Raw genomic sequence first — 27,618 nt, forward strand, 5'->3', positions numbered from 1 at the left:
AGCCGAGGGTGGCATGATTGAGCCGAGGGTGGTATGATTGAGCCGAGGGTGGTATGATTGAGCCGAGGGTGGTATGATTGAGCCGAGGGTGGTATGATTGAGCCGAGGGTGGTATGATTGAGCCGAGGGTGGCATGATTGAGCCGAGGGTGGCATGATTGAGCCGAGGGTGGCATGATTGAGCCGAGGGTGGCATGATTGAGCCGAGGGTGAATGATTGAGCCGAGGGTGAATGATTGAGCCGAGGGTGAATGATTGAGCCGAGGGTGAATGAATACTATTTTGCTGCATTTTACACAAAAATTGAAAAGTGCCACAGTCTGTTGTGCAAACTTGTCATTACCTGTGTATGCATCACGGTCTCTGTCCAGTGTCGTAAACTGTTTGCCGTTGTGCCAAGTAAAGGAATCGCCAGCGTTTCCATGGTAACGTCCCACCCGAAGCTTGTAGTTGTCCGTCTCGGACTCCAGTCTGAAGCTGGCGTATTCGGCAAACACCTTGCGCCCTTGCCAGTCCTCCATGGTGATGAGCAGCTTGTAGTTCCCTTGGTTTGTCAACCAATAAATATTTTCCAGGCCGAGCCAGTACTCCCCGTCGATGTTCCCGAACCCTTGCTGTGGTGGAATATTGCAAAAACGTGAAGCTTAAATAACATGAACTCAGCATACCACTCAGTCTCGATTTTTAATTTGAGTACGGGGAAAGCTGAAAACAAAAATAAAAAGCATGGCGAGAGAAAGGCCTTGTTAATTCTACCACGAGGAATCAGCACTGTGGTCAGTTATCAGTCCCTGAGCTGCCCTGAAGGCATTACAGTCATGTTTTCCATGAATATTTCTCAGTCCTGTTAAATATGGTTTTACAACTCTATGCATTATGTTCAGACTGGTGGTTAATTTTGTCACATTTATATACCTTTAGTGAGGGTGATTGTGCGTTAACCCGTCCCTCCCTGTGATAATTCATGCGGCAGTTGTCTTGTATTTTCTAAATACTTTAATACAAGATCAAATTAAATATTGTCCTTTCCCTAAACCTCCTTAGTGACATACAAAACGGGATGAGTTTGTGTCTCAGTTGGTGGCACGTTGGCCTCGTGCGTCCCAAGGTTTTGTGTTCAAGCCCGTATTTTGGGATTTGAGTGCAAAAAAAAACCAAGGCTGGCACTGTGTTTTCGGAAGTGCTGTCTTTCAAATGAGATGGCAAACTGAGGCCCCATCTGCCTTCTCTGGTGGGTGGAAAAGATCCCTGGAACTAGACGAGCAGGGGAGTAATCTCCAGTGTCCTACCCCTTCGTTCAACATCACCAAAAAAAAACTGACGATCTAGTGGTAATCTCGCTGCTTTTTGTGAGATTTTGCTGTGTGCAGAATTGGCTTCCAAGTTTCCTGCATTACATCACTTCAAGAGTACTTTATTGCCCGACCAAGTGCTATATAAATTTGAGCCTTTATGAAATGAATCACTTAGTGCGGTAAGGGAATGTTGGATTTGTTAAATCTGTTTGGCAAGTGTTAAAAAGGAACTGTGCAGACACATCCAAGGTCAGCACAGGCGAGGTGAAGTCAGGGTACACCCAGCCATGCAAGTGCAGTAGAGCAAGGTGAAACTACTGAGAAGAATAAGTTGAGCAAGAAACCTTTTGCTCCTATCTGTCCTTAGAGCAACCAACACTTGAACAGGCCTTTTGATTGCAGGAGTAGAGACAGAAGCATTGGTTTATTTGTTTGTGCAGTCTCGTCTTCTGTGCTAATTGCTGTACAGGAGCCAAAAGGCTGCTGTATGGGGGAGGTGGTGGAGTAGTGTCACTGTTGCTGGGCTAGTAATCCTGAGATCTGGGGGCCCCAGGTTCGAATCCCACCGCAGCCAATGGTGCAATTTGAATTCTAAACCAGCTCGACGGATGAATTGAGATGGTGGCTATTTTGATTTCTGCTGTTGGCTTCAAATACCGCACTCCGAAACCGAGGTTTAGTTTCTGAGTTCCCCAAACTCCAGTTTCCATTCCTGCACTGCGCACGATGTAAACGTTATTAGTTTCTACTTCCTTTTGGAGCATTCAAAGAGCGCCAGTCATCCCGTTATCTCTGTGTCTTCCCTCAGCAAGGGTTCCCTGGTAGGGCAGCACGGTGGTGCAGTGGGGTAGCACTGCAGCCTCACGGCGCCGAGGTCCCAGGTTCGATCCCGGCTCTGGGTCACTGTCCGTGGTGGAGTTTGCACATTCTCCCTGTGTTTGCGTGCAGGGTAGGTGGATAGGCCATGTTAAATTTCCCCTTAACTGGAAAAATGAATTGGGTACTCCAAATTTATTATTTATTTTAAATAAAAAGAGTTCTCCAGTTAGTCCAAACTCCCTCATCTTTCCTGTCACACCGAAAATGTTTGTTTTCCAAGGGTATATTCAATTCACTTTGAGAAGTTTCTATGAAATTCTGGTCGAGCCTGGGCTGTCAACCCTTTCAATAAAAATGCCTGAACGTTGCCTTGGCTGTGTGTCAATAACCACATTCAAGAATCGCTCACACAATTTGAGAGATTCCAAATAGGATGGTCTGGAAAATAGTGCAGTGCACCTTTCAACTCTTCCATTTAGCTTTCAGGGAAAAAAAATACCGCAAGGGAGAACACTGGATTCAATGGAACAAACGGCCAGCATCCTGAGTTAGGTAGCAGGCTCAGTGATCTTGTGGCACAGTGGTTGGCACTGCTGCCTCACAGCACCAGGGACTCGGGTTCAATTCCGGCCTTGGGTGACTGTGTGGAGTATGCAAGTTCGCCCCATGTCAGCATGGGTTTCCTCCAAACGCTCCGGTTTCCTCCCACAGTCAGGTTAAGTGGATTAGCCATGTTAAATTACCCCTAGTGCCTAGATATGTGCAGGTTAGGTGGGGTTGCGGGGATGTAATGAGGGAGTGGGCCTATGTAGGGTGCTCTTTCAGAAGGTCAGTGCAGACTTGATGGGCCAAATGGCTTCCTTCTGCACTGTAACAATTCTATGGATCTTGACCAATTGCCATTTCATATTCCATGGAGTCTCCCAGAAACACTCCAAATCATTCAGTCCCATTGGTCTGTTCTTTCTCCACCCAAATCCCCTCCCACACTACTTCAGCTTAACCCGTAAGTACATTCTTCGATTCCCTTTATCTCCACGGTGTACTTTTCTAGCTTCCCTTTAAGTGCACAAAACCACTTTTTGATTTAAATCGACATTACTGAGGTAAAATGCTGCTTTGCTCACCTTGTAGGTCTCCCAGTTGCGGAAGAAATTCACCGATCCATCCTGTCGTCGTTGGATGACTGTCCAGCCGCCAGGATCATGTGTTTGGTCGCACCAGACCTGCATAAGGCGGTTTGTGTTTTCTGGTTTCAGCAAGTAGATGCCGGTGGCTTCATTGCCAGCCTCTGCTGCTTCTAAACAGTCTTTCCATGGCCCTACAGAACGTCAATTGAAGAAATGTAAAGCAGATTTTTAAAAAGCATTTCAGGAGATTGTCTAAGCCGAGAGTATAACCCAAGGGAGTTCCTTACAGCTTATTCACAGTACGATACATGATACCTAAATACAGGAATGTTGCAAAATGTGATGCATAATGTAATATTCTGCTGCCGAGCCCGTTAAAAGGTCCCAAAGTCCCATTGCTGTTGAGTGAACAGAGTATGGGATCAAAACAGAAAATTCTGGATAAACTCAGCATGTCGGGCCTCCTCTGTGGATAAAGAAACAAGAGTTAACATTTCACGTCCGGATGGCTCTTCTACAGATCTTAAGGGTCCTGGACAGGTTTTCATGCAGGTTTGGATTCTGGGAGGCTGTGCCTGTCAGTTTGTTGTCCGTGAGCCTGCAAGTCAAGGGAGCCGGATTTAGCAACATGAAGCAAGTCGGTGTCACATGCCCTGGTCTCCGTCAATCCACACGAGAGCAGTACTGGCGGGAAAGCAATTTATTTACTGTCGTGGAATGGAACAAGGGTTGGTTCTTTCATTTTTGTGTACCAGGCTTCCATCTGAGCCCAGATATAGGAAAAAGGGAACAGTAATAGATCATTAAGACACATGAGCCAGTCCCATCATTCAGTGAGATATGGCTGATCTGAAACCTAACTCTATATACCTGTCTTTGCCTATATCCCTCAATACATTGAATCTCAAAAAATCTATCAATCTTCGATTTGAATAACTTTACAATTGATCTGGCATCAATTACTCTTTGCAGAAGACATTTCCAAATTTCTATCACTCTTTGTACATAGAAATGTTTCTTAATTTCACTTCTTAAAGGTGTGGCTCTATTTTTAGATTATGCCCTCTGACCAGCCAGTGGAAATAGTTCCTCTCTTTCCTGTTCCCCTAATTATGTTTAAAGTTTTGATACAGTCACTCCTTAATTTCTTAAATTTCAGGGAATACAACAGTAGTATGTTGGTTCTCTCACTTCCCCTCTTTCTCTCCCTTCCCCCTGTCTCTCTCTCTCCCCCTCTGTCTCTCTCTCCCTCCCTCCCCCCTCCCTCCCTCCACTCTTTCTCTCCCTCCCTCCTCTCCCTCCCTCCTCTCTCTCCCTCCTCTCTCTCTCTCTCTCCCTCCCCTCTTTCTCTCCCTCCCTCCTCTCTCTCCCTCCCTCCACCCTCCTCTCTCCCTTCCTCCCCCCTCTCTCTCCCTCCCTCCCTCCTCTCCCTCCCTCCCTCCCGTCTCTCCCTCTCTCCTCTCTCTCTCCCTCCCTCCCTCTTCTCTCTCCCTCACTCCCTCCCTCTTCTCTCTCCCTCCTCTCTCTCCCTCCCTCCTCTCCCTCCCTCCCTCCTCTCCCTCCCTCCCGCCCGCCCTCCTCTCCCTCCCTCCCGCCCTCCTCTCCCTCCTCTCCCTCCTCTCCCTCCTCTCTCTCCCTCCCTCCTCTCCCTCCCTCCTCTCCCGCCCTCCTCTCCCGCCCTCCTCTCCCGCACTCCTCTCCTGCCCTCCTCTCCTGCCCTCCTCTCCCGCCCTCCTCTCCCGCCCTCCTCTCCCGCCCTCCTCTCCCGCCCTCCTCTCCCGCCCTCCTCTCCCGCCCTCCTCTCCCGCCCTCCTCTCCCGCCCTCCTCTCCCGCCCTCCTCTCCCGCCCTCCTCTCCCGCCCTCCTCTCCCGCCCTCCTCTCCCGCCCTCCTCTCCCGCCCTCCTCTCCCGCCCTCCTCTCCCGCCCTCCTCTCCCGCCCTCCTCTCCCGCCCTCCTCTCCCGCCCTCCTCTCCCGCCCTCCTCTCCCGCCCTCCTCTCCCGCCCTCCTCTCCCGCCCTCCTCTCCCGCCCTCCTCTCTCGCCCTCCTCTCTCTCCCTCCCTCCCTCCTTTCTCCCTCCCTCCTTTCTCTCCCTCTCTCTCCCCTTCCCCTCTCTCTCCTCCTTCTCCTTCTCTCTCTCTCCCCTTCTCCTTCTCTCTCTCTCCCCTTCCCCCTCTCTCTCTCCCCTTCCCCCTCTCTCTCTCCCCTTCCTCCTCTCTCTCCCCTTCCTCCTCTCTCTCCCCTTCCTCCTCTCTCTCCCCTTCCTCCTCTCTCTCCCCTTCCTCCTCTCTCTCCCCTTCCTCCTCTCTCTCCCCTTCCTCCTCTCTCTCTCTCTCTCTCTCCCTCTCTCCCCCTTCCCTCTCTCTCTCACTCCCCTCTCTCACTCCCCTCCCCATCTCACTCCCCTCCCCCTCTCACTCCCCTCCCCTCGCTCCCGCCCCTCGCTTCCCTCGCTTCCTCCCCTCTCTCGCACCTTCCCTTCTCCTCTGTTCGTTCACTCCTATCTCTTACTCCCTCCCTCGCCTCCTTCTCTTCTCCTTCCACATGGAATGTATTGAATGCTCCGTGAGTATTAATTGACAATGAACAGCTAAATTGATGTTGTGTGTTCTGCCACATGGTTGTCATGGGCTTTTTGAAATTGCTGCCAGTTTCTGGTAGATGGCTTCAAACCAGTAGCTGATTTAAAAAAAAATTAAATAAAAAATGTTGTCCACCTGATGGTCTCGCCCCACAACATCGTTGAGAATAAAACCTTTCCTGCCAATTAAAACTCGCAAACTTCAACAGTCTGATACTTCCAGCTGGGCCAACCCAAACTGGCCAGGCAGCAAGCTGAGATGTAGCAAATGTAAAAGTGCATGCTGGTGCTGGAGACTGATCTGAGGTTGAAGCAGAGTAAATGTCGCTTCACTCTGCAGCTGTTATTCTGGCAGTGCTTCATGCTGACTTGTGGAAAGATTCTCGTCATCAGGTACACGGCAGTTGATTTTATTTCTCCCTTATCATCTTATCTCCCTTAGCCCAAAGATGTGCAAAGTGTCATGTGAATTGGACATGATAAGTTGCCCCTCAGTGTCCAGGTTAGGTTTTGGGGTGACAGGGATAAGACTGGGTGAATGGGTTGTGGATATGTAGCGTGCTCTTTTGAAGGGTTAGTGCAGACTTGATGGGCCAAATGGCCTCTAATGCACTGTAGGGATTCTATGATTTTATGATCTTTGTCATTCCCCCTCCCAACACCACCACCCAGTGAAGCCCCTTTAGGTGTCATCTATTTCACCTCCCCACATTAGTGCCTAGGGAAGGATGTAGCTTGTGACATCCACTGGCACAAGGGATGTCGTCCTCCAAGGCATCTTCAGGAGGTTCTTCAGCTTTCTGCTGATGATAAGGGTCATGCTGGAAGGAACAAGAGTTAGGATGGCAATAAGAGGCTGCTCATTCGTTAACCGGTTTCACCATGCTCGTTGAAGTTTTCAGGTTGGCTGATGGTTCTTGGTGATAGATGAAGAGGTATAATTGAGATCTCATCGCCGCGCTCGGCAGGGCTGCCAGCTTAGCATCTTTGTCACTCAATGTGTTGGAAATCCCACTGGATTCCTGTGTGTCATTCACCACCTGGGTTACTGGCTGGTTTCTCCGTATTACTGTTTTGCTTTGTGCTCTGCACTCTCACCTGCATAAGGAAGGAGAGAGCCGAGTGCGCACTAAGAGGACTAATATGGGGCTTGTATGCATAGAACGCAGGCACCGTGAGTGGGCTGTGAATCAGGGAAAGGAGGTCAAAAGGTAAGGTGTAGTGTCCGAGTTTGAGTGTAGGTGGGAGGTGCAGCAGTGAATATACAAAAGGGATTGTAGAGTGCGGCTCATGACAAGTAGCGAGTTAAATTATATGGGTAACGATTGATCTGGTGGGAGAGGAGTAAGGAGAGGGACGCTGCAGGAAGAGGGAAGGAGAGGTATTGTCATAACCCGCACGAGACCTACGGGGTCAGACCAATTAGTTTCGCCGTGAGTCTCGTTAAATACGAACGTCCCCCCTGTGGGGCAGGGCATCATCAGGGGAACAATGGACACTATGTATAAAAGCTCGGCCCGAGTGGGACCTGTGTACAAAGTGTCAATAGCTTCTTATTCAATGAATGACCAGTTTATTTACGCCTCTCGTGCGGACTCCTCTGAGGATGCAACAGATATACTCCCCTTGATCTTATGCAATAATTGAATGTTCTGTGACACTAGTTCCAGGTCCCCAGGTCGACATTCCTTTTGCAACTTCTGCACCCTCAATCCTGCCATTCTATTGGGGCTCCTCTTTACACCTTGTGGGAAGAGCACTTCCCTCTGGGAGGGCATCAGAAAACTGGGGAGCCATCTTTTCTTTCCTTTATGGATCCATTTTCTAGCAACAGCTAAGTGTTGGCAGAAGCCAAAAGAAGTCTTAAAATTGTTTGAATGCAGCCCTTCTCTAAGAGGTGTAATCACCCCTTGAATTGTGGCCCAAGATTAGATTACCCGTGTGGCTGGGTGGGTGGCTAGTTACCAATGCAATTAGCTAGCCAGCCGGCCAATCCTTTTATAACCATGCTTGCGTGTTAAATCTGGACCTCACCAGCCTTCTGAATTCCAGTAACACACACCATTTGGGGCCCCCCTTGGGGGCCGATTCTGCCCTAAATGAAACTTATAAGTCAGGTGGACTCTGTTTAAGTGACTGGAGTTCGTGAACATTTTTTCTGGCCCAGCATTGACACGCTGTAACTCTAGGAACACCGATCGATGTACCATTCCTCAAGAGCAGGTTAAGCTCATTTACACCTGTTGAAGAACAGGATGTTTGAGTGCTGTTCTTAATGTTGCAGACGGCCTGGTCTCTCGAATTAACACGGAGTATCAGTTACCCGCTGGGCCAGTCTGTCGCGTCATGATACTAGGTATGAAACGTATAACTGACAGGCCTGGTTTTCCTTTGGGGAACTCAAAACAGTGAAGTTTGTTTTGGCTTGTGTTCTGGGCTGGGAGCAGGCACCGCTCGACAACAAGCCAAGAACAACTCTGACATATAGACCAAGTCATAGCTGGGGGTTAGACGTTCTCAGTCATGGTTGTGGTGTCGAAGCGTAAATAGTTGGACAGATTATTATTTTGTTGGTAATTTACTGGCCAGTAAAGCATTGGAAATAAATGTGTGTAAATGTTTTTCTAGATATATTTATTGAGAAAGACAAACCAGCATTGCCTGATTCCACTGAAAGTGACTTCATCAAATCATAATAAACAATCATTGCAGATTTGAACACCTTTTAAAATTGCTCATTACTCTGCACGGATTTGTTTTTGATTCAGCAATGGGCATCTTTGATCTTTCAAAGAATCATTGAATCATAGAATTTACAGTGCAGAAGAAGGCCATTTGGCCCATCGAGTCTGCACTGGCCCTTGGAAAGAGCACCCTACCTAAGCCCACACCTCCACCCTATCCTCTTTTTTTTAATATAAACATTTTATTGAGGTATTTTTGGTATAGTAACAACAACAAAATAAACAATATACATGAAACCATAAACATAGTGCAAAAGCCATTTACCAGCCAGGTCCCACCCTTATTAACCATCTACTCTAATCTAAACTACTCCCCCCCCCCCCGGCTGCTGATGAGTAATTTCCCACAAAGAAGTCGACGAACGGTTGCCACCTCCGGGCGAACCCTAACAGCGACCCTCTCAAGGCGAACTTTATTTTCTCCAAACCGAGAAAGCGAACCATGTCCGATAGCCAGGTCTCCGACTTCGGGTTCTTTGAGTCCCTCCAAGCTAATAGTATCCGTCTCCAGGCTACCAGGGAAGCAAAGAACGTCTGCCTCTTTCTCCTCCTGGATTCCCGGGTCTTCTGACACCCCGAAAATCGCCACCTCTGGACTCAGCGCCACCCTTGTTTTTAACACCGTGGACATGACGTCCGCAAACCACTGCCAAAATCCCCTAAGCTTCGGACATGTCCAAAACATGTGGACATGGTTCGCTGGTCCTCCCGCACACTTCGCACACCTGTCTTCCACCCCAAAGAATCTGCTCATCCGGGCCACAGTCATGTGAGCCCGGTGAACAACCTTAAATTGTATCCGGCTGAGCCTGGCACATGTTGCGGACGTGTTGACTTTACTCAATGCGTCTGCCCATAGATCATCTCACCACCCAGCTCCTCCTCCCACTTGCGCTTCAGCTCCTTGGTTTGCATCTCCTCTGACCCCATAAGCTCCTTATAAATGTCCGAGATGCTCCCTTCTCCTACCCACCCTCTGGAAACTACCCTGTCCTGAATCCCCCTTAGCGGTAGGAGTGGGAAGGTTGACACCTGTTTACTAAGGAAGTCCTGTACCTGCAGATACCTGAATTTGTTTCCCCTCGCCAACCCAAACTTCTCCTCCAGCGCCCACATACTCGGAAAGCTCGCCTATATGAACATATCCCCCAACGTCTCAATCCCCGCTCTCCGCCATAACCGGAACCCCCCGTCCATACTCCCCGGGGCAAACCGGTGATTATCACAGATTCGGACCAGACCGATGCTCCCATTGCTCCCACATGCCGCCTCCACTGGCGCCAAACTCTCAGGGCCGCCACCACCACTGGACTGGTGGAGTACCGTGCTAGCGGGTACGGCAGAGGCGCAGTTACCAACCACCCTATCCTCTTAACCCAGTAACCCCACCTAACCCTTTTGGACACTTAAGGGCAATTTAGCATGGCCAATCCACCTAACCTGCACATCTTTGGACTGTGGGAGGAAACCAGAGCACCCGGAGGAAACCCACGCGCACACTGGGAGAACGTGCAGACTCCGCACAGACAGCAATCCAAGCCGGGAATCGAACCTGGGACCATGGAGCTGTGACGCAACTGTGCTTACCACTATGCTACCGTGCTGCCCATTTCATCGTATCAGGTAAGTAAATGGACAAATCTGACACAAAAGGGGCAACGCAGGCTGTAGCCGGGCAAGCAGCGAACTCACCCGCAGCCCCCTTTGTACGGCATGGTAGTTAGCACTGTTGCTTCACAGCTCCTGGGTCCCATGTTCCATTCCCGGACAGACAGTGACCCAAGACTGGAATCGAACCTGGGACCCTGGATCTGTGAAGCAATTGTGCTAATCACTGTGCTATTGTGCTGCCCTATGGGAAACTGAATAGAGCTAAAGGCAATAATAAAATTTGAGATGCATGAACAATGTATTAGCATCGGACATTAATTGTTTTGCAGCTAGTCGATACATCACCTTTGTGTCAAAATATTTGATTTTAATAAAGCATTTTACTTGTGCCTTGCTGTCTTGGTGACAGTTCAGGTACTGTGTGAGGCAGTGCTAAAATGTTGCATTTTCATTTGTGTATTTTACTATCCCTCATTGCACGTGGCAGCACAAGCGCTGTGTAAAAACTGGCACACCCATAAAGTGTGCCTCTCCAAGCTGTGCCCAATGCATCGTGTGCCTCTGCAAGCTGTGCCCAATGCATCGTGTGCCTCTGCAAGCTGTGCCCAATACATCGTGTGCCTCTGCAAGCTGTGTCCAATGCATCGTGTGCCTCTGCAAGCTGTGCCCAATGCAATGTGTGCCTCTGCAAGCTGTGCCCAATACATCGTGTGCCTCTGCAAGCTGTGTCCAATGCATCGTGTGCCTCTGCAAGCTGTGCCCAATGCAATGTGTGCCTATGCAAGCTGTGCCCAATGCAATGTGTGCCTCTGCAAGCTGTGCCCAATACATCGTGTGCCTCTGCAAGCTGTGCCCAATGCAATGTGTGCCTCTGCAAGCTGTGTCCAATGCATCGTGTGCCTCTGCAAGCTGTGTCCAATACATCGTGTGCCTCTGCAAGCTGTGCCCAATGCATCGTGTGCCTCTCGAAGCTGTGCCCAATGCAATGTGTGCCTCTGCAAGCTGTGCCCAATGCATCGTGTGCCTCTGCAAGCTGTGCCCAATGCATCGTGTGCCTCTCGAAGCTGTGCCCAATGCATCGTGTGCCTCTGCAAGCTGTGTCCAATGCATCGTGTGCCTCTCGAAGCTGTGCCCAATGCATCGTGTGCCTCTGCAAGCTGTGTCCAATGCATCGTGTGCCTCTGCAAGCTGTGCCCAATGCATCGTGTGCCTCTGCAAGCTGTGCCCAATGCATCGTGTGCCTCTGCAAGCTGTGCCCAATACATCGTGTGCCTCTGCAAGCTGTGTCCAATGCATCGTGTGCCTCTGCAAGCTGTGTCCAATGCATCGTGTGCCTCTGCAAGCTGTGCCCAATGCATCGTGTGCCTCTGCAAGCTGTGCGCAATGCAATGTGTGCCTCTGCAAGCTGTGCCCAATGCATCGTGTGCCTCTACAAGCTGTGCCCAATGCATCGTGTGCCTCTGCAAGCTGTGCCCAATGCAATGTGTGCCTCTGCAAGCTGTGTCCAATGCATCGTGTGCCTCTACAAGCTGTGCCCAATGCATCGTGTGCCTCTGCAAGCTGTGCCCAATGCATCCTGTGCCTCTGCAAGCTGTGCCCAATGCAATTTGTGCCTCTTGAAGCTGTGCCCAACGCATCGTGTGCCTCTGCAAGCTGTGCCCAAAGCAATGTGTGCCTCTCGAAGCTGTGCCCAATGCAACCTGTGCCTCTGCAAACTGTACCCAATGCATCGTGTGCCTCTTCAAGCTGTCCAATGCAATTTGTCCCTCTCGAAGCTGTGCCCATGCAACCTAGAATTTACAGTGCAGAAGGAGGCCATTCGGCCCATCGAGTCTGCACCGGCTCTTGGAAAGAGCACCCTACCCAAGGTCAACACCGCCACCCTATCCCCATTACCCAGTAACCCCACCCAACCCGTACCTCTCCAAGCTGTGTCCAATGCAATGTTAGCCTCTCCAAACTGTGACCAACGCAACGTCTGCCTCTCGAAGCTGTGCCCAATGCAATGTGTCCCTCTCCAAGCTGTGCCCAATGCAATGTGTCCCTCTCCAAGCTGTGCCCAATGCAATGTGTCCCTCTCCAAGCTGTGTCCAATGCAATGTGTGCCTCTCCAAACTGTGACCAACGCAACGTCTGCCTCTTGAAGCTGTGCCCAATGCAATGTGTCCCTCTCCAAGCTGTGCCCAATGCAATGTGTCCCTCTCCAAGCTGTGCCCAATGCAATGTGTCCCTCTCCAAGCTGTGTCTAATGCAATGTGTCCCTCTCCAAGCTGTGCCCAGTGCAACGTGTGCCTCTCCCAAGCTTTGTCAATGCAACATGTGCCTCTCCAAGCTGTGCCCAGTGCAACATGTGCCTCTCTATGCTGTGCAGTACAGTGCCCTAAATATAACCGCATCGCTCTCACCATCCCACTAAGAAAAGTTATTTTCGTTTGACTTGTGGTGCGGGATTCTCCGCAATCGGCGTGATGTCCGCCGACCGGCGCCAAAAACGGCGTGAATCAGTCTTGCATCGCGCCGCCCCAAAGATGCGGAATCCTCTGCATCTTGAGGGGCCGAGCCCTAACCTTGAGGGGCTAGGCCAGCGCCGGACTTATTTCCGCCCCCGCCGGCTGGCGGGAAAGGCCTTTGGCGCCCCGCCAGCTGGCGCGAAACTGACTTTGCTGTGCGGCGCATGCGCGGGAGCGTCAGCGACCGCTCACGGCATCCCCACGCATGCGCAGTGGAGGGGGTCTCTTCCACCTCTGCCATAGTGGAGACCATGGTGAAGGCGGAAGGAAAAGAGTGCCCCCACGGCACAGGCCCGCCCGCGGATTGGTGGGCCCCGATCGCGAGCCAGGCCCCCGTGGGGGCATCCCCCGGGGCCAGAACGCCCCGCGCCCCCCCAGGACCCCGGAGCCCGCCCGCGCCGCCTTGTCCCGCCGGTAAGAGAGGTGGTTTGATTCTCGCCGGCGGGACAGGCATTCCAGCAGCGGGACTTCGGACCATCGCGGGCCGGAGAATCGCCGGGGGGGGGGGGGGGGGGCGCCAACCGGCACGGTGCGATTCCCACCCCCGCCGAATATCCGGTGCTGCAGAATTCGGCAACCGGCGGGGGCGGGATTCACGCCAGCCCCCGGCGATTCTCCGACCCGGCGGGGGGTCGGAGAATCCCGCCCATGAAGTTTACTGATCCCAGAGAATTAGTGTCACACTCCTGCAGCCTGATCTCCAGCCCCATGAACTTTCCAAGTGTAAATCCTCGCTGGCACCTTGGGTCTGTGAACTTCCTCAAAGACAAAACTGAATAATGTAAGGCTGGTCTGCCCTGCCAATAGTGCTGCTTTTGATAAAGATCGCATATAATACACAATGTTGGCACATGATGTACAATCTGTGTGCAATTGGTGTACCAATATGCTTTGAACTGCCCTTGTGCTGGCAAAATGATGAAACCCGTTAAACCTCATGATGTTTGCAGTTGCTAACGTGGCCAAACTTTCTTTGGTGTTGGTGCAAATCCACATTGGTGAGGAGTGTCGTTTTGGAGGATTAAGCTGTCAGAAAGATTTACAATGTTGTGAATATTGATTAGTTGGAGGAAGTTTCAGAAGTAAATCCATTTCTACCGTGGCTGCATTAGCCTAGGATCATGCATGTACTCGACCCACCAGCAAATGTATCGTATGCCACATGCGTCTCGATATTATCATCCGGCCATTTAGCCATTCTGTGCACTGGGTGACAAGGTGCCTTTGCCCTTTTCTGCAGTTTGCATGGGGCTGAGCGAGAACGTCAAGTACAATAGTTGAGTAACATGATGAGGGCAACCTACGCTCAAACAAAGATCTGATGGTAAATTACAGCCAAATAATCTGTACCTCATGAAATGAAATAAAATGAAAATCGCTTATTGTCACAAGTAGGCTTCAATGAAGTTACTGTGAAAAGCCCCTAGTCGCCGCATTCCGGCGCCTGTTCGGGGAGGCTGGTACGGGAATTGAACCGTGCTGCTGGCCTGCCTTGGTCTGCTTTAAAAGCCAGCGATTTAGCCCAGCGTGCTAAACCAGCTGTGACATCACAATATACCAGGATTTATAGTTTGCGGGAGAAATGGGTTTTCGTGTGCGTTTATATATTGAACCCAATCCCGCGGCCAAGTTCTGACACCGGCGTGAAAAGCAGCGCCAACCACTCCGGCGTCAATGGTCCCCGATAATCAGGAATGCTCCCCTTCCGAGAGGGCTAGGTCGGCGCCGGCGTGGTGCCCGCAGCTCCAGCCGGCGCAGAACGTCCGGCACGAGTTCGCGCATGCGCATCTGTTCCCATCTCCGTGCTGGCCCCTGGGCAATATGGCGGAGCCCTACAGTTGGCCCAGTGCAGAGGAACATAGGCCCCCACAGAACCAACCCCGATCGCAGGCCAGGCCACCGTGGAGGCCCCCCGCGGTCGGATCCCCCGCCCCCGCAGACACACCTTCCCGTTCCGCCATGTGGGACCTGAGTAACCCACGTCGCCGGAGCTCGGCCCGTCGGGGCCCGGAGAATCGCCGGGGGCGCCGCTTTCAACAGCTCCCGACCGGCGCGGCGTCGATCCCGCGGGTGCCCGAAAATCAGCGCCGGAGAATCGGCGAACCGGCGTCGGGGCGGCACGGTGCGAATCTCGCGTCCCCCCGGGGATTCTCCGACCCGGAGAATCCCGGCCATGGTCTGGTTTGAAGTTGCGTACTCCCGGAAATTGCACAGTACATCTGAAATTCTGAGCCACATTACCGGCTACCTGATGTACCACAAATAATTTTCCTGACAAACCTAACATAGGTAAGTAAGTAAGCTAAAGCCTCTGCTCTTAGTACCTCGTTTAACAAAAAAATAATTTACACTGAAAAATATCCACTATTTTTCCTGCATTTGTATCCTTTTGCAAATACCCTTTTGATTGTGTGTCCTGACCACCTCCCAGCAAACAGCGACCTCCAGCTTGATGGCTACTATACCTTTGCATTGTGTGTGTCACAGGAATGTGTTGACATATGGAGGGGCTGTAATTAAGTTTCTTTCTGGAAAACGTTATTAACTGTCTAATGAGCAAGCCTCCCAGATAAGAATCTTGCATGGAGGTTGGTCTGAATGTCCAACCCCGACTGGTAATTTTATTGCCTTGTACATATTGTAATTAATTAGTGCATTTAGTAAAATGCTGCAAGTGATAATAAGCATGCATTACTTTTGTTCCATTTTTTTGTCAAGTTGCCTCTGTGGGCGAACGTTGATGTGGTATTTCGGCATATGTAGCAAAAGACCGTTTTAGATTTTTTTTTTCCCGGAAATGCCTTCAGAATCTTGGAGACTGACAGCATAGTTTGGATATCCTGACGCTGCAATAGTTTAATTTAGATTGCCAATCCGTTATTGTATATGTTTGGTCTCTAAATGCGACGTTTGCTTCCTCTTCCAGGGACTTGCAGCATCTTAGATTTTAAGGCAATCTTCTAGTTACATGCAAGATAGATTGCATCTTCTGCTTTGTGAGGTGTAATGTGGTGCACAAGGTTGAAGTATTGAATTTTAGCAATTGCACTGTGTTGGCACACTCACCCACTGAAACATGATTGTCATGGGTTCAGGCCCTGCTCCGACGAGATTCAGACATAGTCCAGGATGACTGTTCATTGTAGAACCGAAGGGAGTTGCTGTATGGTTGGAGGGGCCGTTTTGCAGGTGAAAAATTTAAACCCAAGCTCCGTCTGCCTCTTGAGGGTGAACATTAAATATATCACGGGATCATCTGAAGTTGCCTTGGCCAACATTCATCCCTCAATCTGTATCATCTGGCCATTTACCTCACTGCTGTTTGTGGCTTGTGGGACTTCAAAAGTATATTTTAAATGCAAGATTTTTTTAAAACTTAGAAGTGCAGCTCTTGTATGAATACTGCTTGTTTCTTTTCAGTGCCTGAACGATAGACAGTGGTAACTTGAGAGAAACCATTCCATTCAGAGGGCTGTGGAAGCTCAATCATTGAGCTTGATCAAGATCGAAATCAATAGATTTCTGGATACTAATGGCATCAAAGGTTATGGGGTTAAGGCAGGAAAGTGAGGACTGTCATATCAGATCAGTCATGATCTCATTGGAGCAGAGACGATGGGCCGAATGGCCTAATTCTGCTCCAACGCCGTTATGGTCTTATGATCTAATTGAATAGCGGAGCAGACTTGAGGGGCCGAGTGGTCGTCTACTCCTATATTCCAGACTCTCAGTTATGTCTCTGCCCCAGTTAAGAAGAATATACTGCCTATTGTATTAGTACATTTCAGTTGTATTTGGTTGTATACAGTGACCCTCAACTTCCTTTGTGCTATTTAGCAATAGTAACCAGATTTGCGTAATATATCACCAGCGACATGGTTGGGACGAGCAAAATTATTTTTAAAAATTTGTGTAAGGAACCAAAAGCTTCAAACAGGACATTGAGGTAGATTTCTGATTTCATTTATGTGGCAAAAGTTGGGGGGGAGATGGGTGCTGTTGGGTGTCACTCTTTTCAGAACCTGTCTATTAATTTCAATAAAATACGAACAGCGGAAGTTCTGTACACTGACTCGCTATTCTTCAGTCCTAAATGAGTAAGGGGATGTGTGAATGGAATTATTTTCTCATTCCCGGCAGCTTGAATTATGAATGGAATCTCAGTAATCTTTTGTTAAATTAAGTTAATCACTCCGTATTCCCTCTTGGGTCAGCCGCTTTATCTCAGGAGCAGAAGGGTTTTCGTAAAGTATGCAATCCCCTGCTCTGTGTTGAGTCTGGCCTGCCGCTGAGAATACAACATCTCTACCAGCAACCCCCCCGCCCCCCCCACTGTGATGCGATCAGATGTTTTCATGCAAACTGGGATTTTACAAACAAAAAAAGAGTTCTCTTTGTGATGCTTGAGCTCTCCTGGTTCTTTTGAGGGCTGTGGTTTGATGCAATGTGCCTAATAGCTGTTCTCCAATTGACAGAAATTGGTTCCATTCGTTTGAAATTACTGGGGACAAGGTTTTTTTAGGAAAATTAGAAAAAGTCCCTGAAGTAATTATATTGGATATCTGAGCTGGTGATTCTATTGTGTGTTTTGGCACTGTTTCTTGTTTCAATAGCCAAATGATAATATCCATTTACAGTACAACTTATCAGCTTTAAGGAGTTTTGGTTAATACTCCTTAATGTGTCATAATACTGTACTTAACTATAATGTGACTAAATGGTATAAAATGTTTAATCTGTGGAATGCCTGTCACTTTACTGTGGCTTGAGCTAGTTAAAGCCTTAAAACCAGGAAACCAAACTCCAGTACCACATTACTGTGAAGCCTGTGATTCCTTAGGAAGAAGAATCGCTCATCCACCTTAGGTGAACATGTCACCCTTAAGTTTTAACACAGTGCTTTGTCTTTCCTGCTGGGCACTCTTAGTACAAACAGGCAAGCTCTACTGGATAGGAAGTCGGTTAGCTCAGTTGGCTGGACGGCTGGCTTGTGATGCAGAGCAATGCCAACTGCACGAGTTCAATTCCCATATCTGCTGAGGTTACCATGGAGGCCTGCCTTCTCAACCTCAGAAAGCTCAGGCTTCAAGCCCGACTTTCAAAGAATTTGAATTTCAATAGCCTAAGGCGTGGTGACCCCCCAGGTTAAATCACCAGCAGCCAGCTCTCTCTCAAAGGGGAGAGCAGAGTCAGGTCCTCTGAGACTATAGTGACTTTCGTTCTTTTCACTAGATAGGAGAAGACCCTTCCAACCTGTTGCCCGAAAATATGCTGTCCTGTGGATTACACTCAGCATCCCCGCGGGACACCATGCGATCTCCTGTGAGAGATGAGAAAACAGACTGAAAGACCCAGGTGAACCAGGAAAGAAAATCTGGAAGGAAAATTCCTTTCCAAGATGTTTATCACAATCTCAGCTTGTCTAGCAGTCTTATATGATGTGGTCTCTGAGAAAGGCCAGGCCCAATTATTCTAAAATTTCCCCAGGATCTACAGCTACCAGTACAGGCACCAGCCCTACATAAACAAATCCGAGGAAATCCAAATGAAACCTCTGAGTAGTTACGAAGTATAGATGTTTGCGAAATTAATAATTTTGTTAAGCGCACAGCTAACCTCAGCCAATATCATTAAACATGGTAGTAGGGAAAGGACATTTCTGGCATAGTACTGCCAAGTTCGTGGGCCGGTTTGGCTCAGTTGGCTGGACAGCTGGTTCGTGATGTAGAGCGAGGCCAACAGAACGGGTTCAGTTCCCGTTCCGGCTGAGATTATTCTTGAAGGCCCGGCCTTCTCAACCTTGCCCCCTCGCCTGAGGTGTGGTGACCCTCTGGTTAAACCACCACCAGTCCGCTCTCCCCCTCAAAAGGGAAAGCAGCCTCTGGGACTATGGAAACGTTACTTTTCTGCCAAATTCTTTGAAACTCGGGCTTGAAACCTGAGCTTTCTGAGGCAGCGAGGAGCGTGCAACCATTGGGCCAAGAGCCTGAAACTAATGATTATCAATTACACATCACAATGGGATTCTATTGTTAAATCCTTCGGTTACGATATTGTGATTACAGGGGGTAGAGTGAGTCCTATAATAGTGAGATTGTGGTGATTGTCCCTCCAAGGGCAACACAGCAGAGTAAGGTGAACTGGCCTGGAGTCCAATCAGGACTCAGAGTGGGAATCCACCCCAGGGGGAGGGGTTCTCCTCTGCAGAGGTATTTTAGAATGAGCTGCAAACATGCTGCTGCTCTTGAAGATCACTAAGCAAATCCCTTTGTGTTCACAAATAAAGTCTCTGAAAGTGCGTCACTACTTGGGGCAGTGTCTGATGCCACTGAACCTGAGAAGGGGTTTATAGTAACCAAACTTTTAACGAGCACGTAACCAAATACTCTGGGCAGCGCTTCCCAGCTAATAAGTTACTTTCGAAGTGGAGCCACTTATTTTGACAGCAGGTTTAGAGGATAATTTGCATCCGAACGAGGTTTCACTATTGGAAATGAGATGAATGACTAGTTAATCTGCTTTTGGCAGTGTTGGTTAAGGAAGGAATGTTGACAAGGGCACTCCAAGTGCCAAGAGATGTTTTGCATTCCTCTAAACAGACAGAGAGGGCCTCAGGCTGGCACCTCCAACAGTGCAGCACTCGTTTGGTTGTGCCAATGTCAGCCGAGATTATATGGATCTCGTTTTATAATGGGCTTGAAACTGTGACCTTCTGCCACAGGAGTGTGAGTCAAGTGACCATGAATGCAAGAGTATATTTAATTCTTCCAAATTCAGTCCATCAATATGCTGCATTCACTTTGAAGGGCATGTAACACTCCAGGATTGAATCATACGAGATGTGTAAATTCAGGTAATAAAGAGCCTGCTCCTCGGGCAAAAGTCTTTGGCAGAATCTCAAACAGTTTATCACCAACAGATTAATGTGAGGTGCAGTCACTATTGTTCTGTAGGCAGACGTGTAGTGTGCAGTCGTTCATACATGTGTGTAGGTGTGTCTGTACATGGATGGGCCAAGTTTTAAATGAAATTTAATTTATTTACTATTTTCTGTGCATAGTACCAATGAGCCTATTAGTGTGAGAAGCTTTAGAGAAATTTACAGCTTCCTGCCCTGGATCAGCAGAATTGTGTGGAAGTCATTCCCTGTGAAAGTACATTGTAGACTGAGGTGAAAATGGCCCAGCAACCTTTGTCTCTTCCAAAATTCATTTTATTTGGCTTTCTGTTGATTACATCTGCGATGAGCCACTTCCGGTTGCGGCTATGCGGAGCTAAGTCGCACATTCGGCAGCTCCTGCAAAAAACGGACTTTTGGGCTCTTTTCAGGGCCCCCAACGGCATTTTTTCGACGTTTCCCGCGGTGGGGAGGAGAGTACAATAGTTCCCCGACAGTATATGGCTTTTACCAGGAGCAGGGCGAGTAAAAAAACGTGGTGGTGGACCCGAAGAAGGTGCGAGGGAAGAAGAACAAAATGGCGGCGGGCAGGGACCAGGCACCATGGATGCAGTGGGCGCAGGAGCAACAGGAGGTTATCCAGCGCTGCTTCAGGGAGATTAAAGCGAACCTGCTTGAGCCGATGAAGGCTTCTATCGATAAGCTGCTGGAGACACAGATGGCCCAGGGGGTGGCGATCCGCGAGGCCCGACAAAAGATCTCTGACAACGAGGACGAGATCTTAGGCCTGGCGGTAAAGGTGGAGGCGCACGAGGCGCTCCACAAGAAATGGCAGGAGCGGTTCGAGGAGATGGAGAATCGGTCGAGGCAGAAGAATTTGCGGATTCTGGGCCTGCTGGAGGGGCCGGACATGGTGGCCTATGTGGTCACCATGTTGAACTCGCTGATGGGAGCAGGGTCCTTCCAGGGGCCCCTGGAGCTGGAAGGGGCCCGTAGAGTGCTGGCGAGGAGGCCCAAGGCTAACGAGCCTCCGCGGGCTGTGCTGGTGCGGTTTCATTGGTTCGCTGATCGGGAGTGTGTGCTCAGGTGGGCCAAGAAGGAGAGGAGCAGCAGGTGGGAGAAGGCGGAGGTTCGAATATACCAGGACTGGAGTGCGGAGGTGGCGAAGAGGAGGGCCGGGTACAATCGAGCGAAGGCGGTGCTGCACAGGAAGGGGGTGAAGTTTGGCATGTTGCAGCCGGCGCGACTGTGGGTCACCTACAAGGACCAGCACCATTATTTTGAGTCTCTGGAGGAGGCGTGGGCCTTTGTTCAGGCCGAGAAGTTGGACACAGATTGAGGGTCGGGATGGGCGTTTGGGGATTGCGGTTGATATGTTACTTTTTGAGGGGGGGGTCCTTTGCTCTTGGTTTTTTTTTCTTTCTCTTTCTGGTTCGGTGAGGATGGTTAGGGCGGGTTGGGCACTGTTTTGGTTGGGTTGGGCTCTTGGAGGGGGTAACCAAATGGAACTGGGGTGGATGGCTGGCAGTGAGATGGGGCCCCGCGTGTTCGCACACCTGAAGGGGCTGAAGACGGATGTGGTTATGCTCCAGGAGACACACCTGAAGGTGGCAGACCAGGTAAGACTGAGGAAAGGGTGGGTAGGTCAGGTGTTTCACTCGGGGCTAGATGCCAAAAATTGAGGGGTGGCGATCTTGGTGGGAAAGAATGTGTCATTTGAGGCGTTGAGCATTGTGGCAGATAATGGCGGTAGGTACATAATGGTAAGTGGTAAGTTGCTGGGAGAGAGGGTGGTACTGGTCAATGTGTATGCTCCGAACTGGGACGATGCGGGTTTTATGCGGCGTATGTTCGGTAGGATCCCAGACTTGGAAGTGGGGGGCCTGATCATGGGGGGAGACTCTAACACGGTGTTGGATCCGGCACTGGATCGCTCCAGGTCTAGGATGGGTAGGAAGCCGGCGGCGGCTAAAGTGCTGAGGGGGCTTATGGACCAGATGGGAGGGGTGGACCCTTGAAGATTTTCAAGGCCGGGAGCTAGGGAATTTTCATTCTTCTCACATGTCCATAAGGCTTATTCCCGGATCGACTTTTTTATTTTGTGCAGGGCGCTGATAGCGAGAGTAGAAAATACCAAGTACTCGGCGATAGCCATTTCGGATCACGCCCCGCATTGGGTGGACTTAGAGCTGGGGGAGGAGAGGGACCAGCGCCCGTTGTGGCGCTTGGAGGTGGGGCTGCTGGCGGACGAGGAGGTGAGTGAGCGGGTCCGAGGAAGCATAGAGAGGTACCTGGAGGCCAACGATAACGGGGAGGTCCGAGTGGGGATGATATGGGACGCGCTGAAGGCGGTGGTTAGGGGAGAGCTGATCTCCATTAGGGCCCACAAGGAGAGGCGGGAGCAGAGGGACAGGATGGTGGGGGAATTGGTGAGGGTAGACAGGAGGTATGTGGAGGTGCCCGAGGAAGGACTGTTGAGGAAGAGGCGCAGCCTCCAGGCCGAATTCAACCTGGTGACCACCAGGAAGGCGGAGGTGCAGTGGAGGAAGGCCCAGGGGGCGATTTACGAGTATAGGGAAAAGGCAAGCCGGATGCTGGCGCTTCAGCTTCGGAAGCGGGATGCAGCTAGGGAGATCGGGGGAGTTAAGGACAGGGGAGGGAGTGTGGTGCGGAGTGGGGTTAGCATCAATGGGGGCTTCAGGGACTTTTATGAGGAATTGTATCAGTCCGAGCCCCCACTGGAGGAGGGAAGGATGGGCCGCTTTCTGGACCAATTGAGGTTTCCGAAGGTGGAGGAGGGACTGGTGGCGGGATTGGGGGCCCCGATTGGGCTGGAGGAGCTGACCAAAAGGATAGGGAGCATGCAGGCGGGGAAGGAACCGGGGCCGGATGGTTTCCCGGTCGAATTCTATAAAAAATATATGGACCTGTTGGGCGTGTTGCTAGTTAGGATCTTCAGTGAGGCAAGGGAGGAGGGGGGCTTTGCCCCCGACGATGTCCCGGGCACTGATCTCCCTGATCCTGAAGCGGGACAAGGATCCCCTGCAGTGTGGGTCTTACAGGCCGATTTTGTTGCTAAACGTAGATGCCAAGGTGCTGGTGAAGGTCTTAGCCACGAGGATTGAGGATTGTGTGCCGCAGGTCATCCACGAAGACCAGACTGGGTTCGTGAAGGGGAGGCAGTTGAACGCGAATGTGCGGAGGCCTCTGAACGTTATCATGATGCCGACGAGGGAGGGGGAGGGCAGAGATAGTGGTGGCGATGGACGCTGAGAAAGCCTTCGATAGGGTAGAGTGGGGGTACCTGGGGAGGTGCTGAAGAGGTTTGGGTTTGGGGAGGGGTTTGTCAGGCTGTTGTATGAGGTCCCGATGGCAAGTGTGGCCATGAACAGGAGGAGGTCTGAGTACTTTCGGTTGCACCGAGGGATGAGGCAGGGGTGTCCCCTGTCCCCCCTGCTCTTCGCACTGGTGATTGGCACTGAGGGAGTCGAGGAACTGGAGGGGGTTGGTGGGGGGTGGGGAGGAGCATAGGGTGTCGCTCTATGCGGGCGACTTGCTGCTATATGTGGCGGACCCGGTGGGGGGAATGCCGGAGGTAATGAGGATCCTTAGGGAATTCTGGGATTTCTCAGGGTACAAGCTCAACATAGGGAAGAGCGAGCTGTTCGTGGTTCACCCAGGGGACCAGGAGAGGGGGATTGGCGAGCTCCCACTAAAAAGGGCGGAGAGGAGCTTCAGGTATTTGGGGGTCCAGGTGGCCAGGAGTTGGGGGGTCCTGCATAGGCTTAATTTCACAAGGTTGGTGGAGCAAATGGAGGAGGAGTTCAAGAGGTGGGATGTGTTGCCGCTGTCCTTGGCGGGTAGGGTGCAGTCTGTCAAAATGACGGTGCTCCCAAGGTTTTTGTTCCTGTTCCAGTGCCTCCCCGTGTTTATCCCGAAGGCTTTTTTCAGGCGGGTTAACAGGAGTATAATGGGGTTTGTGTGGGCGCGAGGGACTCCGAGGGTGAGAAGGGTGTTCCTGGAGCGGAGTAGAGATAGGGAGGGGCTGGCGCTGCCCAACCTCTGTGGGTACTACTGGGCCGCCAATGCGACGATGGTGCGCAAGTGGGTGATGGAGGGGGAGGGGGCTGTATGGAAGAGGCTGGAGACGGCGTCTTGTGTGGGTACGGGTCTGGGGGCGCTGGCAATGACGCCACTGCCACTCCCTCCAAGGAGGTATACCAGGGGCCCGGTGGTGGCGGCGGCCTCAAAATCTGGGGGCAGTGGAGGCCGCACAGGGGAAGTTGGGGCCTTGGTGTGGACCCCAATACGGGGGAACCACCAGTTCGTCCCAGGGAGAACAGGTGGAGGGTTTTCGGGGTGGCACAGAGCAGGGATACGAAGGTTGGGGGACCTGTTTGGGACGGGAAGTTCACGAGCCTGGGTGAGCTGGAGGAGAAGTATGGGCTCCCCCTGGGGAACACCTTCAGGTACTTACAGGTAAGGGCATTTGCCAGGGGGCAGGTGGTGGAATTCCCGCGGCTGCTCCCACGCACAGTACAGGACAGGGTGCTCTCGGGGGGTGGGTGGGAGTGGGGAAGATCTTGGAAACTTACCATGTGATGCAGGAGGAGGAGGAGGCCTCAGTGGTGGAGGTGAAAGGTAAGTGGGAGGAGGAGTTGGGAGAGGAGATCGAGGAAGGGACGTGGGCAGATCCCCTAGGGAGGGCGCGAGGCTCAGCCTCATACAGTTTAAGGTGCTGCACAGGTCACACATGACCGGGACAAGGATGAGCCAGTTCTTTGGGGGTGAGGACAGGTGTGTTAGGTGCTTGGGGAGTCCAGCGAATCACACCCATATGTTCTGGGCATGCCCAGCGCCGGAGGAATTTTGGAGGGGTGTAGCGAGGACGGTGTCGAGGGTGGTAGGTTCCAGGGTCAAACCGGGCTGGGGGCTCGCAATATTTGGGGTGGCAGAAGACCCGGGAGTGCAGGAGGCGAAAGAGGCCGTTATTCTGGCCTTTGCGTCCCTGGTAGCCCGGCGAAGGATTCTCCTTCAGTGGAAGGATGCGAGGCCCCCCAAGCATGGAATCCTGGATGATCGATATGGCGGGGTTTATTAAGTTAGAGAGGGTGAAATTCGCCTCGAGAGGGTCGGTACAAGGGTTCTTTAGGCGGTGGCAACCGTTCTTAGACTTCCTGGCAGAATGGTAGACATTGGTCAATGGCAGCAGCAACTCGGGGGGGGGGGGGGGGGGGGTGGTTACTTTATTTTTGTTTGTTTTATTTGCACTGGAGGGTCTGAGGGGGTGTATATATTTGTTGTGCTAAGTCGGGGTGTTAATGTTAATTTATTATTTATGTACAGGGGGAGGGGGGTATGGAGGGTTGCTTTTCTAGACTGTGTTTTGTACTTAACCCTGTTGGGTTCCTTTTTCATTTTGTTATTGATATTTTATGAAAACCTTAATAAAAAGTATTTTTAAAAAAAAATCTGCGATGAACAATAAATTGTATTTATGCTGATTGCAAGCATCTTTAATTCTTATATTTAGAAAGGGTGGCACGGTGGTTAGCACTGCTGCCTCACAGTGCAAGGGACCCGGGTTCAATTCCGGCCTCGGGTGACTGTCTGTGCGGAGTCTGCACTTTCTCCCCGTGTCTGAGTGGGTTTCCTCCGAGTGCTCCAGTTTCCTCCCACAGTCCAAAGATGTGCAGGTTAGGTGGATTGGCCGTGCGAAAATTGCCCCTTAGTGTCCAATGATGGGCAGGTTAGGTTACAGGAATAGGACAGGGAGTCGACCTGGGTTGCTCTTTCAGGGGGTTGGTGCAGACTCAATGGGCCGAATGGCCGCCTGCACAGTAGGATTCTATGAAAAACCAAGTTATATGGAGAATTCCAGCGATCCCAGAATATTGCGAAATGGGCTGAATATTCGCCATTAGCTCCTGATTAATGGAAAAGGGACACTGGCATTTGGTGACTAAGCTATTAAGTCCATCACTGCCATTAAAAATATTTGGTGGCTAAGCATGAATGATCACAGCAGAAGAATCCTTACAAAACATGGTCACTCTGAAAGCCATCTGGTGCTATTGTAAAAACTAGGATTTAAAAAAGGAAACTCCTGCATTGTTTCTGTGGAAGCATTTCATTTCTGTCTGGTCCAGGTAGACAGCCAAGTTGAATTATGTTGCAGCGGGCAGGCTATTACAGTCATGATTAAATCCGGGACAACACGGCATTTCCAGCTGTTGTTCCGCGATGCTTTGAACACGTGTTGTGTGTGTGGACAGAAATCAAAGCACAGTGATGTGAGTGGAATTATTTCAAACAGCATGTAACAAAGTATTGAATGAACATGCGTGCGATCATTATTTGAAGTACCCCTGCCACACCTCACTGCAGTCCTTGAACAATTAACCGACCATCAGTAAGAGCCTCTCAGTTGCCACCCTCTCCATACCGCAGCATAGCAAATCAACAGGAACAGATGCAAGAAGAACCAAAAATACAACTAAAATGCACGCTGAAATTCTGTAAGACGAGTAGCTAACTAAATTAGAAGCTGTTGCTTGCCAATTATTTTGATTTGAATTCTTGATCAAGAAATTGCCCTGCTAATTACGCGGGGTTTAGACGTCATGTTTGTTATAACACCCTGGAATAACTAATTGTGCAAAGCTGTCATTCATTCCAGAGAGCACGGTAATAATAATAATTATATAGTAATAATAACCTTTTATTGTCACAAGTATGAAGTTACTGTGAAATGCCCCTAGTTGCCATATTCCGGCGCCTGTTCGGGTAAGCTGATTCGGGAATTGAACCTGCGCAGCTGGCCTTGTTCTGCATCACAAACCAGCTGTCTAGCCCACTGAGCTAAACCAGCTTTTCCAGGTACATGGTGCGAGAGATGGGTTGTTCCATTGTGTGTGTGTAAATGGAGCATATGTCACTTTGACTGGAAAAACATTATTTGAATGCATCAATTCAATGGAGGTTTGCTTTACTGGAGGCAAGAGAATAACCATGCATCTTAAAATAAGAGGGGATAAACGATGAGGAAGTGTAAAGTGTATTTTTTGAGTATAATGGAACAGATTGTACTGTTATATTAATCAATCTCCTGTGGTGTTGCCATGGTGATAAATAATAAAACAAAAGGTCTCTTTCTTCAACTGTCTCTCTGTCAATAATAATAATCTTTATTGGTGTCACAGTGTTACATTAACACTGAAATTAATTTATGTGAAAAACCCCTAGTTGCCACATTCCGGCGCCTGTTCGGGTACACTGAGGGAGAATTCAGAATGTCCAATTCACTTAACAAGCACGTCTTTCGGAACTTGTGGGAGGAAACCGGAGCACCGGAGGTTCTCTCTCTCACTCTTTTCTACATACGCACTGTGTCGCTCACTTTCTAATTTTTCCACAAAGAACAAATTTGCATTTGCGTTGTTGCCATCACAACCCGAGGATAGCATTAAGCGCTTTACAACAACTAAATCATTTCTCAAGTGTGGTTGGTTTCATTTTTCAGCCAAACATGGGAGTTGCTTTATTACCATCAAGTCCCATAAACAAAAAAAAATTAGATAAATGAACGGTTAAATGTATTTTCTGGAGTTAGTTGAGGAGTGATTATTGCCCAGGGCACCGAGAGAATGCTCAACTCTACTCTGAAAAGTACAGTGGGATCTTTTACATTGATCGGGGCAGGCAGGTGGAGTCGTAGTTTGATGGCCCTTTCGGAATTACCACTCCATCAGCAAAATGGCATCTTAGATTGCATATTGCACCTGAGTACGAGTGTGGGACTTGGACTCTCAATTTTGATGGGCTGAGATGAAGTAGGGTGAGAGGAGTCTTGTCTGGAACATGAACACCAGCAGGCCCAGTTGAGTGGAATGCCTTGTTTCTATGCCGTAGCTCCTATGTTGCAAATCACAAGGTGAAAATGCTCCCACCTCAGCCCACTTGTTGCTGCATCTCCATATTTGTATCCACACCTTTTTCGCCTACTCACTCCTTTCAGAATTGTCTCCTTTTC

The 27,618-nt window shown here is 50.1% G+C and overlaps 2 protein-coding genes across 6 annotated transcripts in view; one reads left to right on the plus strand and one right to left on the minus strand.

Annotated features, from left to right (window-relative positions):
- The window catches only part of LOC140399187 (ras-specific guanine nucleotide-releasing factor RalGPS1-like), an 839,817-nt gene that overhangs the window by 337,489 nt on the left and 474,710 nt on the right, over positions 1-27,618 (plus strand). The gene's annotated exons all lie outside the window — the stretch shown is intronic.
- LOC140399186 (angiopoietin-related protein 2-like) overlaps positions 1-27,618 on the minus strand; it is a 59,249-nt gene that overhangs the window by 5,519 nt on the left and 26,112 nt on the right. Inside the window, exons 3-4 of the mRNA XM_072488519.1 lie at positions 3,241-3,434; positions 343-613 (exon numbers count right to left, since the gene is read on the minus strand). Coding sequence (XP_072344620.1) covers positions 343-613; positions 3,241-3,434 — 465 coding nt within the window. The remainder of the gene's footprint in view (positions 1-342; positions 614-3,240; positions 3,435-27,618) is intronic.

This window comes from Scyliorhinus torazame, chromosome 22 (assembly GCF_047496885.1).
Source record: "Scyliorhinus torazame isolate Kashiwa2021f chromosome 22, sScyTor2.1, whole genome shotgun sequence".
Lineage (NCBI taxonomy): Eukaryota > Metazoa > Chordata > Chondrichthyes > Carcharhiniformes > Scyliorhinidae > Scyliorhinus > Scyliorhinus torazame.